Source organism: Equus asinus, chromosome 13 (genome assembly GCF_041296235.1).
Source record: "Equus asinus isolate D_3611 breed Donkey chromosome 13, EquAss-T2T_v2, whole genome shotgun sequence".
Classification (NCBI taxonomy): domain Eukaryota; kingdom Metazoa; phylum Chordata; class Mammalia; order Perissodactyla; family Equidae; genus Equus; species Equus asinus.
This window is the reverse complement of record NC_091802.1, coordinates 60,382,023-60,397,114: the sequence shown is the minus strand read 5'-3', so window position 1 is coordinate 60,397,114 and position 15,092 is coordinate 60,382,023. Positions and strand designations below refer to the sequence as shown.

Here is a 15,092-nt window from a genome sequence, read left to right as displayed (position 1 = left end):
CATCTGAGCCCCAGCGGTCTGTATGAGGGGTGTGGCAGGGGTTCTGGCCCCGCAGGGCTGCCTGGGTCCATGGGGGTGGTTTGGAGAAAGTGCCCCCTGCCTGTGGGGTCGTCCTGTCAAGAGCTGGCCACTGAGGGATGGCCACAGCGGCTGCTCTGGCCTTTAGCGGATGCCTTGCTCGCCCCAGCAGGCCCCACGTGGGGAGGGAGGCCCAGTGGTTGGTTTGCACGGGCGCCGGCTCCGGGCCAGCAGCTGACGGGGCTGCCCCTCTCGGCAGGGGGACCTCAAGGGCTACCTGCGGAGCTTCCGGGTGGCAGAGTCCATGCCACCTGACCCCCTGACCCTGCAGCGCATGGCCTGCGAGGTGGCCTGCGGCGTCCTGCACTTGCATCGCAACAACTATGTGCACAGGTGAGGGCGGGGGTGGGCCCGGAAGCCCTGGGGGCTCCCTGGGCTGTCTGAGGGCCCCACCCCGGCAGAAAGGGACACCAGCAATTCCTGCTTCCTGGGCGGTGGGAAGGTTCATCGGGTTGGTCTTTATTGGGCCTCTAAGGACCGTTGTGCAAAGGAAGTTTATCATGTGATAAGCACCGGGCACATGGGGTTGGACACCTGCTTTTACAGGACGGTTAAGTGAAGCGATGCACACTGTCCAGCTGGCCTGGGTGGGCACACAGTAGGGCCTGAGGCTATCCTCTGTCCCCAACATGGTCAGTGCCACCCCGTGGCCCTATGCTGACCCCTGCTCTCCTGTCTCCCTCGGGCCCAGGGGGAGGGATGGCTCTGTCCTGCTTCCTGCCCTAAAGTCGGAAAAACCGGCCAGGGTGCGCAGCGTAGGGGGACATGCCGGAAGAAGTGGTGATGGATGTGGCCCCTCCAGCCCCGGCCGCCGCATGGGCCGTCCTCCCCAACAATATCCTGGTGCTGAGTGATGACACACGCAACTCCAGCATCAGTGATTTTGTTGAAGAGGGCAGCTGCCAGCCTCCTGACCTGCCTGCCGCGCCCACCCAGCCCCGGTGCCTGCTCGCCCCCACGTGTAAGCGCAGCTGTAGCCCCTGGCACAGCAGCTGTGTGGCAGATGTGCGCTGACCCACGTTTGCCCCAGTGCCCTACGCCCCAGACACCCACCCGGCCACCGGGCAGCCAGGGCTCTGCTGCTGGTGGGCACTCCACGCCCTGCCCCCTGCCCTGGGGCCCTGTGTAGGCAGGGGCAGGACCCCTGGGGACATTCGGACCTGTTTCGCCAGGACTGGTTCTTGCTTCCCAGGGAGCTGAGGGTGACGGTGTGGTGGCTGGAAAGGCTGCAGTGTCCCTGGGCTGGCTCTCCCCTGAGGGACGGGTCAGCAGACTGGTGTCTGAGGAGAAGCAGGGGCGTGGGCCGGGCAGGGGAGGGGACCCAGTGCAGCTGGGCCACGTCTTCGAGGAGGGGACCTGGGCATGCTCTAGCCCTCGCTGGGCCCCCTCTTCCTCACGTGCGTTGTAACGTTTGAGGCCCTGTCCCTGCCGACCATCTGAAGTGCACAGTCTGGGGAGAGGCCGGGCCTCTGGGCATGGGGAGGTGGGCAGCCTCTCAGATGCCCCTTCCCACCCACCCACTGAGCGAGCCCAGGACACACTTGGTGACAAGCGGTCCAGCTCCCTCAGGGCCCTGACCCTGCCCTCCTGCCCCCAGTGACCTGGCCCTGAGGAACTGCCTCCTCACGGCTGACCTGACGGTGAAGATTGGCGACTACGGCCTGTCTCACGGCAAATACAGAGTAAGTGGGCCGGCTGGAGGGGCAGGGCTGGCCAACCGGGCCCCAGCGGGTGACACTGTCCTGTGTGCCCACAGGAGGACTACTTCGTGACTGCTGACCAGCTGTGGGTGCCGCTGCGCTGGATCGCGCCCGAGCTGGTGGACGAGGTGCACTGCAACCTGCTGGTGGTGGACCAGACCAAGGCCAGCAACGTGTGGTGAGTGTGTGTCCTGGGGGCCCACGTGAGGACGCGGCCCCTGAAAGTCGATGGCTGTACTGCCACCTGCTGCCTCAGCCCTCACGGCTGCCCTGCCCGGAGCCCGAGTGAGTGCACGGGGAGGACGCAGGGCCTGCAGGCCCACCGGGTGCTCTGCCAGCCTGAGTCCCCACTGACGGCCTGTTCCTCCATGTTGGAGGGGATGCACGTTGGCCACTCAAAGAAAGGCCATGTGTACAATGACATGCTCCTCTGTCCAATCTCATCACTCTGTTGGAGGGGGCCAAACATGTCCCTAGGTGAGGTCATGGGGGTGCTGGAGCCACCCCTGGCTGCCCAGTGCCAGTGGCCCACAGTGGCTGAGTCGGCAGGCCAGCAGGGCCTGTGGAGACCGTGGAGGAAGTCCCATCCCTCCCAGGACCCATAGACATCCGGGTCAGAGCACACGTCAGGTTGCAGAGCCTGCTGGGAGCAACAGACTGTACCCATGAGACGGGGCGGGGGTTCATGTGGCACCTGTGCCCATGAAGAGGGGCTGGTAGGGGCCAGGGATCTCCAGGACTGCAGCCTGGAGGCACCGAGCTGGGCACAGAGTGGGCATTCAGACCCAGCACTGCAGCCTCCACAAGGCCAGGCTCCGAGCCGGCCTGAGAGATGGAAGGTGTGGACTTCTACAGGCTGTGAGGGACATCTCTGCCATGGTGGTCCTCTGGCCCTGTCCTTGACCAGCTTCCGCTTCCCCTCCCCACCTCCTCCCAGCCCCGTAGGCCTCAGTCTGGCCTCCCCTCTGCTCCTGATGAACCCTCAGAGCCTGGATCCATGGACCAGCCCGCCTTCCTGAGCTTTCCAGGGGCCCTCCCCTGAGCCATTTAACCATGGCCCTGTCATGGACACTGCGTTGCCTCCCTGAGCCTCGCCTCTGCATCAAGCTAACCTTCCCTTGCCTGCCTCCCCTGCTGCATGCTGGCTGCGGTCCCCTAGATGGCTTGGGCCAAGGTCACTGTGACTTCTCCGTTGCCAAATCTGCTCTGTCCCTCATGACCCCAGCTTCCAGGGACAGCCCGGGGTCCCAAGGAACTGTGTGAAGCCACCACCCACCAGAAGGAACCCAGTCACCTCCTAGCTCCACGTGCTCTGGCGGCCCCTGTGTGTTCCCCAGGCCCACCCCTGCTGGGCTGGGACCTCCCTGGGCTTACCCCTCCCGCAGCCTCACCCCACGGCTGGGTTCCCTCTTTCCAGCCTCTCATACCTGGTACAGTGACTGGTCTTCACCATGGCAAGAAATGAATGAACGAACGAAAGGATGGACCTAGGTCCCTGTAAGGCCAGGCTGGCCTCGATTTGCCTGGCACCCTGGGTGCGGGCTTGGTCTTGGTCAGGTGGCCCATGCTGCCCGTTCACTTAAGGAAGGCACCGTCTTTTGGGAGGGGCATCCCAAGAAGCTGGTGTGATGATAGGAGTTGCCCCTTGGTGCCCAAGGCTCTGAGGTGCTGGGTTCCTGTGTGGCCCACGCCATGGCCGGCCACGCCAGCCCCTCTGATGGCGGTCACCCCTGCAGGTCCCTCGGCGTGACCATCTGGGAACTCTTTGAGCTGGGCACACAGCCCTACCCCCACCACTCCGACCGGCAGGTACTGGCCTATGCTGTGCGGGAGCAGCAGCTCAAGCTGCCCAAGCCCCAGCTGCCACTGACGCTGTCGGACCGCTGGTGAGGACCAGTGATGCCAGGCGGGGCCGGGGGGGTGTCCCCAGCAGGAGGGCAGAGGCAAAGAGGGATGCTGAGAGTCCCTAGGGTAGAAGCGGCTCCTCGTGACTGGAGACGCCCGGGTTTCCAGCTCCCCTGGCTCCCCTCTGGCCGGCAGTGACGTCTGGGCCCCACACTCTCCCCAAACGGAAATGGCCTCTTTGCCCAAAACACAAATTCACCTGCAGGCAGGGCAGGGATGACTTAAGGGAAAGGTGCCCCGGCACCCTTCCAGTTCCCACACCGCTGAGCCCACCTGGGGAGATGTGGGGTCTCCTTTAACTAAGTGGGAGATTCCCTTAACTGCCCTCAAGCGATTTTGAGGGTGAGGAGGAGAGGACGCACGCGTTGAGGGCAGATGGGCTCACTCCTCCGGGGGCTGTGCACTGCCACCCGTGGGGGGCGGGCAGGGCCCCGTGGGCGGGGACTGAGCCCGGGGCCTCCCTCCCCGCAGGTACGAGGTAATGCAGTTCTGCTGGCTGCAGCCAGAGCAGCGGCCCACGGCGGAGGAGGTGCACCTGCTGCTGTCCTATCTGTGCGCCAAGGGCGCCACCGAGGCGGAGGAGGAGTTCGAGCGGCGCTGGCGCTCGCTGCGGCCGGGCGGGGGCGGCGCGGGCCCCGGGCCGGGGGCTGCGGGCCTGGCACTGGGGGGCGCTGGCGAACTCGCGGCCGCCTCCTCCTTCCCGCTGCTGGAGCAGTTCGCCGGCGACGGCTTCCACGCGGACGGCGACGACGTGCTGACGGTGACAGAGACGAGCCGCGGCCTCAACTTTGAGTACAAGTGGGAGGCGGGCCGCGGCGCGGAGGCCTTCCCACTGCCCGGAGGCGCGCCAAGCCCTGGGCGCGCCGAGCGCCTGCAGGAGCTCTGCGCCCCCGACGGCGCGCCCCCGGGCGTGGTGCCCGTGCTCAGCGCGCACAGCCCCTCGGTGGGCAGCGAATACTTCATCCGCCTGGAGGAGCCTACGCCCGCCGCCGGCCACGATCTCGACTGCGCCGGCTGCGCCCTCAGCCCCCGCGGCACGGCCCCGCACCCTGACCCCGGTGACCACGACTCCGACTCCGACGGCAGCACAGCCACCTCGCTGGCCATGGAGCCGCTGTTGGGCCACGCGCCGCCCGCCGACGGCCCCTGGGGCCACTGCGACTACTACTCGTGCAGGAGTGGCGCCCGGGACCCGCCCTGCTCCTCGCGCTCGCCCTCCCCCTCCCCCAGGGTCCTCATGCTGGCGGAGCCTGGGGCGGAGGACACCGACTGGGGCGCAACCGCCTTCTGCCCGCCTTTCTTTGAGGACCCGCTGGGCACGTCCCCTTCGGGGAGCTCCGGGGCCCGGCTTTCCCCGGGTGCGGAGGAGCTGGGGGAGGCAGAGGCCCGAAAGGCCGCCCAGCACAGACACTGGAGTTCCAATGTATCGGCCAACAACAACAGCAGCAGCCGAGCAGCCGAGTCCTGGGACCCCGGCTATGCGAGCAGCTACTCGGACTGCTGCCCTGGCATGAAGCAGACCCTACAGGCTGTCCCTGAGCTGGTCCATCCCCTGGCCCCAGAGGACCCCAGAGAGCCTCTCCTTGGGCCAAAGGGGGCCTCCTCTGGCCAGGAGCCGGGCTGTTGCCTTGGCCTCCCCGATCTGTGTCCTGCTGAAGGCCTGGCATCTGCCACCTGCCTGGTCACAACCCCCTGGACAGAGGCAGCTGTAAGCGGGGGTGACAGCCCCCAGGCAGAGCCCAGACTTGCAGAGGAGGCTGAGGGCTCTGCTGGACTCCAACTGCCCCTTCCCTCCATCCCATCCCCATCCCAAGAGGGAGCCCTGCTTCCTGCTGAGGAGGCCAGCGCCCCCGCCGCCCTGCCTGCCTCCCCGACACCCGCCGGCAGTCAGTTGACTGCCACGGAGCCAGCCAAGACCCTGGACAGCAGCAGCAGCTCTTTGGAGCTGGAGGCACCAGGCAGTGAGGATGAGGACACGACTGAGGCCACGTCTGGCATCTTCACTGACTTGTCCAGCGATGGCCCGCAGGCTGAGAAGCCAGAAGTGACACCGGCCTTCCGCTCCCTGCAGAAGCAGGTGGGGACCCCTGATTCCCTGGACTCGCTGGACATCCCGTCCTCAGCCAGTGATGGCGGCTGTGAGGTCTTCAGCCCATCGGCTGTTGGCACCCCTGGTGGGCAGCCCCGAGCCCTAGACAGTGGCTATGACACAGAAAACTACGAGTCTCCCGAGTTTGTGCTCAAGGAGGCACATGAGCTGTGCGAGCCTGAGGCCTTCGGGGAGCTGGCCTCAGAAGGTGAGAGCCCCGGGCCTGAGACTCGGCTCTCCACCTCCCTTGGCGGCCTCAGTGAGAAGAACCCCTACCGCGACTCGGCCTACTTCTCTGACCTGGATCCTGAGCCTGAGCCCTCCTTGGGCCCTGAGGAGAAGCCAGGAGGTGTTCAGGCCCCGGGGCCAGAGCTGGACCTGGAGAGCCCGCATAGCCCTGGGTTGCAGCCTGCACAGCCCTTCCTTGAGCCTGGGGTGTCCACAGAGGCACAGGGCGCTGGCCCCAGGGAGGTGCCGCCACTGCCGCTGTCTGAGGACTCTTTCCCAGAGCCAAGCGCCTGCCCCACGGGCCCCAGGCAGGAGACTCCCTGGGCCCTAGGCCCAGCCCAGGTGCCACCGGAGCCCAGCTCCGGGCGTTCCAAGATTTTCTTGCTGACCCCGGTTCCACTGAGCTCAGAAGGCCACCGCGCTGAGCTCCAGGAGGCCCCGGGACTGCTGTCGGGCCTGGCCCTGAAGGAACGGACAGGGGGGCCGAGCGCCCCCAGAGCCCCACTCTGCCTGGCCCTGCCGGGACTCCCCACAGCCCCAGAGGGCCGGTCGGAGGAGGAAGAGGACGACAGCGACGACAGCGACGAGTCGGACGAGGAGCTCCGCTGCTACAGCATCCAGGAGCCGAGCGAGGAGAGCGAGGAGGAGGTGCCGCCCGTGCCCGTGGTGGTGGCCGAGAGCCAGAGCGCGCGCAACCTGCGCAGCCTGCTCAAGATGCCCAGCCTGCTGTCCGAGGCCTTCTGCGAGGACCTGGAGCGCAAGAAGAAAGCCGTATCCTTCTTCGACGACGTCACTGTCTACCTCTTCGACCAGGTAGGCGGCCGCACGGGGCTCTGCACGGGGCTGGGGGTCCCTAGCGAGACGGGAAGCTGTGGGAGTGGCCGCTGCTGGCGGCCCGAGCCACGTGCTGCTCTGACCTTCCAGGAAAGCCCCACCCGGGAGCTCGGGGAGCCCTTCCCTGGAAGCAAGGAGTCGCCCCCCGCGTTTCTAGCGGGCAGCCTCAGCTCCCCCAGCGCCCCAGGCCGGCGGCGACGAGCGGACCGCTCCCCCGACGGCTCCGCGGCGGAAGCTGGTGAGCTGGGGGCGGGGCCCGCGGGGCGGTGACTCCCCGGGTGGGCGGGACCCGAGGGGCGTGAAGTCACGGGCAGGCGAGGCCGCGCCCTCTTTCCCCCAACCCCCACCTCCCCTGCGCTGTCGCGCACCCGAATGACAGCGGGCGGCCTGCAGGCGCAGCGTTCGAATGGGACGACGGCTTCCCGCTGGCGCCGGCTCCGGAGCCCGCCGCGCCCGCCCCCGCAGCGCCCCGCAAACCGGCCGCGTCCGGCCCCTTCTCGCGCTTCACCGTGTCGCCCGCGCCCGCATCCCGCTTCTCCATCACGCAAGTTTCCGACTCGGACGCCGGTTCCGTGGGAGGTGAGGCTGCGGCGGGGCTGGCGGGAGGGGACCTCGCGGAGGGTAGTGGAGAGGGCGGCCGGGTGCCCTCATTATTTTTCCTCTTCTGGACAAGCTGTTTTCGGACGTGGAAACTGAGGCTTGGAGAGGTCAAGGTCGCGGCAAGCCTGCCTATCCCGGCCCCCTTGGCAAGGCCTCGCCTCCTTGCCTTTCAGGGAGATGCAGTGTCCCAGACACAGCTGGCCCGGCACATCCCTGGGCCCCAGGGCCTAGACTGCACGCTGCCTGGCCCTCAGGCCTCACCCTCTGCTCCCTCCTCCCGAGGCACCACTGGACACTGAGCGCCCCCAGCCTGCTCTCTACCTGATCTTAGCCCCTAAAACCTGCGGCAGCGTTCCCACCAGAACCTTCCCAGCCCCTGCTCATCTGCCTCAGCCGCTGCCGGTGCCTCAGGACCTGGCATGTCTCAGATCTGACAGCTCTTGCCCAGAGGCACGAATGGTGGTGGCTCAGGTGCCAGGTGGGGGCCCTCCTCAGGGCCTTAGCTCACCCTCCCTCCGTGCTCCTCTCCCATCACCCACAGACCAGGCAGGCCCATCCCTACCAGGCTGACCGCACACACAGACCCGACCCCTGGGCCTGACAAATCCTTTGCTGCCAGCCATTTCCCTGAACACCCACCTCCACCGAGATGCCTCCCGGCCATGTTGTCCCTGGGCCAGACCTAGCCCCTCCCCTGCTGCCCTTGGCCTGTGGCTGCAGCCTCCAGAGAAGGGCCTGTCAGCCTGTCCTTGGCACTACTCGGCCCTTAGTGGACATCTGAGCAAACAAGCAGGTCACAGGAGGCGAGTGCATGACCCTGGCCCCATCCTGTTGGGACCTCAGTTTCCCCACCTGTAAAAGGAGGACGTGGAGGGCACTTGCTGAGCTTTGTTGGGCCTGGGCCCTGGTGATGCGGTGGAAAAAAAATGGGTCCAGCTCCCTCCTAGACAATAGGCAGACCTACTGCAGCGAAGGGGCCTGAGGACCACAGCCCCAGCTGGTCAGCGGCCTCTAGGCCAGGGATCCAGGCCAGGTGGGAGTCCTGGGGGAGGAATCTCTGGCTGTCCGTAGAAGGCAGGGTCCTCTCAGGAGTCCTTGTGTCTCCAGTCACTGAATGCTCACGTGGCCCCTCCTGTTTGCCAGGCCCTGCAGCAGGTGCTGGGGGCAGCTGCAAAGAGGCCTGAGGCCCAGGCAGCTCCCGCTTGGAGGCCAGTGTCGCCAGACCCCCTGATGGTCCTGCTCCAGGAAGCAGCGAGGATGGTGATGGAGAGAGAGTGGGGACCGCAGCCCTGTCGGCGGTCGGCAGCAGCTTCCGGTGCCTCAGTGCCCCACGCAGCGCCCCGGAGCAGGGCAGGATAAGAGGCCCCGCTCCAGCCAGGACAGTGGAGCCACGGTGCACGCCAGCCCATGCTGCCCCGGGGGCAGGATGTGTCCTGGACACTCGGGTTTGCTGCTACCCCTAGGGATGCCCTACCGCCCGGGACCCGGGCGCTACTCCCCTTGCAGCTGCCCCTCCACCCTGGACGCTGCAGTTGGACTGGTTGGCCTCTGAGGCCAGGGGACCTGCTCTTGGCTGGGGGGCCTTGCACACCCTGCCACCTGGCTCCTGCATGCGCTGCAGGATGCTGTGTCCCACCCCACGCAAGAGCAGGCACAAGCCCGCTGGGACGGCCTCTCCCCGCCCCCTTCATCCCTTCCGCCTGGTTCTGCGTTTGCTCAGTAATAGATGAGGACTCTGGGCTCGTGTGCCCCCCCTCCGCCACCCTTACCTCAGAGTCTGTGGCTGTATTTCCCCTTCACTGACTCGGCTAACCCCGTGAGCGCTCCCTCCCCAAGGGTCTGGGCTGGCTCATGCACCTGGGTCCCGCTGCTGGAGCCCAGGCAGGTGGGCCAAGCTGGGCAGCCCTGCCGCGGTGGCCCCGTTCTAGAGGTGCCCATGGCTGGCTGGTGCAGGCAGCTCCCCTCTTCAGGGCACTGCCCAGCCTGGCCCAGCTGCCAAAGGACAGTGGGGGCTGTACCCCCCGGTCACTGTCCGGGGCTCCTGCCGGCAGGGATGGGGAAGGCTGGAGCTGGGAGGAGGGTGGGGGCGGGGCAGCACAGGGACTATTTTTGTAACCGAGAATGGAAATGGGCTGATCTTAAGTTATTGTTGCCAAAGAGATGTAAAGTTTGTTGTTGCTTTGGGGGTGTGGGTGGGGGACTCATTTGGGGTTTGTGGTTTTTGTTTTTTATTAGTTTTATTAGTTTGAGGCTTAGGATGCTGGTGCAATGATTTTCCTGTTCCTTCTTTCTTTGTTTTTTAAATCAAGCTAAGGAAAAAAAAGCCTTCGTGCTGCGTATGTTTCCTTTGGGGTCTGCAGATAAAACTCTGGGCAGGAGCAGGCATGGCCATGCTGGGTGGGGACCCAGCTGCCAGCTCTGCCTGGGGGGGGCACAGTAGTCCCTCCTGACCACGGGGAGTGGGGTGCAGGAGAGAGTGGCCCTTTTCCCCACACTGTCCTTTGTACACCTTGGTGGCACAAGACGGTGATGTGGGTCCCCAGTATGCCTGGTGGGGGTCTGTCCAGAGCAGGGGGGTCTGCTCCTGCAGCTGTCTCTTCCTGCCCCATAGCTGGCTCTGCCTAGGTAAGGATGCGGAGGGGGACCCACAGACCTCCCCAGGAAGCTTGTCCCCCTGCCTTCCCAGGGGCCAAGCCTGTCCCCCAGCACAGGGCCGGGACGGAAGCTGGGAGGCAGGGTTTTGAGGAGTTGGGGCTTCTGTGCGACCCCACACCAAATATCTGCCCTGTGACCCTGCCTCCCCCACTGGGCCTGTCTCCAGCTTCTGTGAGGTGAGAGGCCTGTGTGCCCCTGGCCCCCCATGCCATGCTTCCCATCCTGGGGAACGGGCAGGCACCTGAGGGCTCCAGAACCCCTCCTTGAGGGCCTGGGAGGAGCGAGCTCGGCCTGGAACTTCTCCCATATGAGGACTGCTGCCACCAACGCGATCACTGTGGCGGTATTTCACCAATAAACGTCAAACAGCAGGATCCATAATAAAGTTTCTAAAATCTGTATTTCAGCTGAAATATGGAAGCAGCCATAGTGGGGAGGGGGACTCCCCCTCAATGGCACACAGCTCGGGGACCCAGAAAGTTAAGTGCTCATAATAAACTCATCTTCCAAAGAAGGGTGGCAGGCTCTCCGGGTCCCTGCACCCCAGGCCTCTGCCCCCAGAGGCAGAGATGACAGATCACAGCTGGGCACAAAGGGGCAGCCCATTTATTGACCACTTAGGAGGCATGAGCAGTGGGAGCTGGGCTCCCCTTCCAGCTACAAGCTGACGCAGTGTCCTTCCCTGCACCCTGGTGGCTTCATGCCTGCACAACCAGAGGCGCCTATCCTGTGAGGCCGGCCCCATGGCCCAGCAGCAGGTCTCGGCTCCAGGTGCCAGGTGCCACCTCCACAGGAACAGCCGGGGTCCAGCCCAGGCCGGACTGATGTGAGGGTAGAGCTCTGGGCAGGTGAAGGGCTCGGAAGGAGAAAATTCTCTAAGCAGAGACCACGCAGGTTGTAACAAAACAGGTTACTGGTGGAGGTGGGGGAAGAAGGGCCCAATGGGCAGCGGGTGCAGACGGGGCCATCAGCTGAGGAGGGGGGCAGACCTGTCATTGGTCACTGTCGGCTTCAGCTGGACGTTGGCGAAGGGATTCCTGAGGAGAGGAGAGAAGAGTGGTTTTAGTAGGGGCGGGGGGGGGGGTGCTGTGAACTACCTTACAGCCCGTGGGTCCCCAGCCCTGTGGTGGCCTCGACCTGGTGACCCGGCCGATCTTGATGACCCAGCCTCCAAGCTCAGAGCCAGTGAGCAATGGAGGCTGCATGGCAGTCAGGGAAGGGTGCCATCCACACGGCCAGCTGACCCCCAATATGCCACGCTCGGCTCACCCCCACTGCCCCCACGCCTTGAACCACCAACCCTCCCAGGGCAGGGTGGTGGGTGTGAGGGAGGGGCCCCACTGCAGCCTCCACCTCACACTGGGGGCCCAGAGCCAGTTCCTTCTCAGCAACCCGAGCAGTCCCAAAAGGGCCTGTGTCCGAGTTTGGTGAGTGGCCCCACAAGGCCAGGCAGCCCACCCGCCATGTGCCCGAGAACAGCAGCTGAGCCCTTGGCCAAGGACACGCCTGTCGACACAGAGACACAGCTCAGCAGCCACATGAGCCCGGCCCATGCATCCCGGGGGCCGGAAGGTGGCCCAGAGCAGACGTGGGCCTCAGCCCGCCCCACGCCGACATGACAGACACGAGGTACAGGCACGCTGGCAGCGACAGGGCTGGCAGGGATGGACACCTGCAGCCCCCCCAGGGGGTCTGACCACCTCCTTGGTGAGAGGTCAGCCACCTGTCACCCCAGGGGAGCTACGCCCTCCCCTGCATGCCCAAGGCCACAGCTGACATACAGATGGACTCGCCAGACAAGAGGCTGAGATGGAACGACATGAGCACGGAGGGGCTGGGTCCTCGCGGAAGCCTCTCCTCCTCGAATCCCCGCAGGCTCGGGAGGCCCTGCCTGGGCAGGGAAGTGTAAGACAGCGTGCCAGGGGACGTCAGACAGCCCTAGGAGTGACAGCACGGATGGCAGGTGGGACACGGAGGGCTCGGCAGGGACAGGACGGCACTCCTGGTGAAGCGCTCAGCTCCGGAGCCGTTACCTGGACAGGAGTCACCTCTGGCAGAGCGGGGCTGGGCGTCCACGGGAGCTGGGCAGGCGGGCGGGCACTCCCTCCAGTGTGCCCAGGCAGACAGCCCTGTGTTTTCCTGAGGACGTGGGGTTTTCTAAAAAGCGGAGACTCCCTGGATTGAGTTTGTAAAAGGCTAAACTACTGAGAGGCAGCTGACCCTTGATGCGCAGCTTCTGCATCTCCTTGGGGACATCTGAGAGTCCGGCGGCTCCCATGCACACAGACGACGAGCATCTTCTGACTTAGAGCGTTCCGGCCCCAGATTAAAGGCGCCTCCAGCCCCCAGGAGGCCTCAGGCTCTGCTCACTTGGGCCTCTCGGCTCTGATGGAGCAGCCGAGCTTCAGCCACGCCGGCCACAGGCAGGGGCCACCTGGAGGTTCTAAAGGCGAGGTTCTGCCATGCACACGGACATCCGCCCCGGGGATGGAGGGTGGAGGATGGCCCGTGCCCTGGCTGCTACCTGAACTACAGACTTTGGTTCTAGAAGAGGGCTCTGTGCCCTCAGCTGTGCCCAACCACGGTAGAGGCTGGAGGTCCTGGGGGGGCTGGAGATGGGGCACGTGAGTCCGTCTAGGATCAGGGATGGAGCAGAGGGAGGAACGCAGACCCTGTGCCCCAGAAAAGAGAGGACAGCACTGTGCTGGCCAGAGCCGGGGCAAAATGGCCGAGTGGGTTTGGGCAGCTCACACCTTACTCCTGTCCTGACACACTTGAATTCTCATCAGAGAGGCCAGTGGCAAAGCGTCATCGTCAGCCGGGGCCAGAGGGAGCTGCGGGATGGGAAGGGTCTCCCCTGCCAGGGGTCTGGCTTCTGACCCCCCCTTTTCTTATTTCCTCCCCCAAGAACAGTGTGACCTGAACCAGGGAGCGCACTGCCTCCACACTGCAGGTTCTGAGGGATCGGGTGCGGCCCGCAGTCCCCTCCCCCTCGCAGCTCTGGCCAGAGACCCCTGGGCAGGACCCTCCCACCACTCAGCATCAGAGGAGGGGTGTGGCCGCTCAGGGGCCTAGCACCTTCTGGAATGTTCTGTGAAAGAACGGGTTCATGAGCTACCCTGGGGAGGGTACCTGTGTGACCGCCGACCGGATGACAAAACAGAACAAGATTTTGACCTAAGGCCACTGCAGATTCTCTCGTCCCCAGACATTTGTCCCTGCCAAGAGGCGGACGCCAGGCACCGAGCCTTCTCCCAACAGCACTGTCGGCGGACGATTGATTGACAACAAACCAAGACACAAAACACGCTCCTTGTGCCAGCAAAGCAAGTCAACAAGAACCGCCCAAGTGCTTGGGGCCCAGAGGGGCTGTGTGGGGCTCTCCCCCTGGGGGCACTGGCTGAGGAACGCCAGGGGTGCAGCTCTGTCCCCTCTCCAAGGGACTCCTGAGCAGGGACGTGGGAGGACTGGCGGCTTTACACAGAGAACGGATTTCCACTCACAGCACGGTCCAGGCATGAAGCCCCTGGCTCAGGAAAGCACAAGCTGGACCCCTGCTGGGGGAGGGTGGGTCGGGCTGCAGTTCAAGGGGGCAGGGCTGCCCTGCACTGCCTCCTGGACAGCCAGCCCTCAGGGACCCCGGGCAGCACAGGGGTCCTGACCCCACTGCCTCTGCCCCTGGCAAACCCCTACAGCCTAAGGAGGGTCGAAGGCTGCAGTCGAGCAGCGTTCAATTCCAGGCTCACGAAGCTTGTGTCGCTGCGGGTTTTAGAGAATCATCTAAGGCGATTTTGAGTCTGCTACTTGAGTAAGAAATTGTAATTCTGAGAACAGCCAAGTCATGGCAAAGTGCGACTTCCATCCTTTGGTGATTCCAGAGCAGAGAGGAGCAAAGACAGCAATTACCGCATACGTCTCCACTTTCTCCTGAACTTTCTCCTCCTAAGACATAAGTGGTTTTTCCATGACTTCAGAATGTCAGCCTTTCTGGAATTGAGTCTTTCTCATTCCCAGCCCCCCTCCCAGGGCTGTAAGCTCGGGCAAAGCTGGGCAGGTCCCTCAACCAACCAGTGGTGGCTTTGCATACTCCATCCCCAGCTGAATAGTCAGGCTGAGCAGACTCGGTACAGCCAGGAACCTAGCTGGTGGCGCCGTGCTGCATGCTCCTGGGGCCGAGCACCCCCTAGGCCTGCCTTATACCAAGGGATGGAGTCCTGGAGGCTTCAGCCCTTCCTGTGCCTCCCTCATGCGAGGAAAGCTTGGCCCCACCAGCTCAGAGGGACCAAGAGGTGGCAGAGGTGGGGGGTTTGTACTGTCTGCAGGTGGGGGATGCAAGCCTCTTAGAGACACCTTCTCAGAAGAGGAAGAATCTAAGGCAGGGAAGGAGGCTGGCCCAGGGTCACCCACTGCTAAGCCAGGGTCAAAGGCATTTCCACCCTGTCCGCAAATTTCAGGAGTTATTCCAGAACTTTCCAGAACTCACACTGCAGCTCACCAACAGAAAGGCGGTGAAAGGAGACAGAGTCCAGGATCTGTTTAAGTGGTCCAGCTCCCCACAGGTAGGATGGCGTTGCTGTGACGCCCAGTGGGACTAAAGTGATCACCATCCTTTATAAAGGATCGAGGTACCAGCTTCATGTAGCAACCTCTTCAGTGATTTGGGGCTGGGAGTAGGGAGAGATGGGCAGCAGTGTTGCCTTGACCCAGCATAGGGGCCCAGGGCAGTAAGCTCCCCCTCTCCCACTAGCCATCAGTGCTTACTTTCCAAGGACCCAGGGGACAGGACAGTCACCAGGAGGGGCCTAGAGGAAGCTAGCAAGGGCACCCACATGTGGCAGCCAAGGGCCTGGTCTGGAAAACCTGGCGCAGCCCCTTGGAGCCACGTCGGGGCAGAGGTGAGTTGACCCGGGCAGAGTGGGCAGCAGAGCCACTGTGTCCACCTGTCCCCAGTGGGGCAGACATGAGCGCCTGCTCCAGCATGCCTGCAGCACTCATCTGGGCAC

At 64.5% G+C, this 15,092-nt stretch overlaps 2 protein-coding genes across 15 annotated transcripts in view; one reads left to right on the top strand and one right to left on the bottom strand.

Moving 5' to 3' along the window:
• AATK (apoptosis associated tyrosine kinase) overlaps window positions 1-9,155 on the top strand; it is a 40,116-nt gene extending 30,961 nt beyond the window's left edge. For 4 of the 5 annotated variants that reach the window (XM_044746157.2, XM_070483792.1, XM_070483793.1 and 1 more), the window contains 8 exons: window positions 278-411; window positions 1,676-1,760; window positions 1,835-1,956; window positions 3,515-3,664; window positions 4,155-6,813; window positions 6,925-7,072; window positions 7,228-7,413; window positions 8,578-9,155. In XM_044746157.2, the coding sequence (XP_044602092.2) occupies window positions 278-411; window positions 1,676-1,760; window positions 1,835-1,956; window positions 3,515-3,664; window positions 4,155-6,813; window positions 6,925-7,072; window positions 7,228-7,413; window positions 8,578-8,618 (3,525 nt within the window). In that variant the 3' untranslated portion in view covers window positions 8,619-9,155. The remainder of the gene's footprint in view (window positions 1-277; window positions 412-1,675; window positions 1,761-1,834; window positions 1,957-3,514; window positions 3,665-4,154; window positions 6,814-6,924; window positions 7,073-7,227; window positions 7,414-8,577) is intronic. The other variant, XM_044746158.2, reaches the window with a different exon arrangement.
• A 1,315-nt stretch (window positions 9,156-10,470) lies between these two features.
• The window catches only part of BAIAP2 (BAR/IMD domain containing adaptor protein 2), a 75,671-nt gene continuing 71,049 nt past the window's right edge, over window positions 10,471-15,092 (bottom strand). For 6 of the 10 annotated variants that reach the window (XM_070483799.1, XM_070483800.1, XM_044746165.2 and 3 more), the window contains one exon: window positions 10,471-11,126. Coding sequence is in view for 2 of the 10 variants with exons in the window: in XM_044746165.2 (XP_044602100.1) it covers window positions 11,057-11,126 (70 nt within the window). In the remaining 8 variants the exon portion in view is untranslated. The other 4 variants (XR_011493976.1, XR_011493975.1, XM_070483797.1 and 1 more) reach the window with 3 other exon arrangements.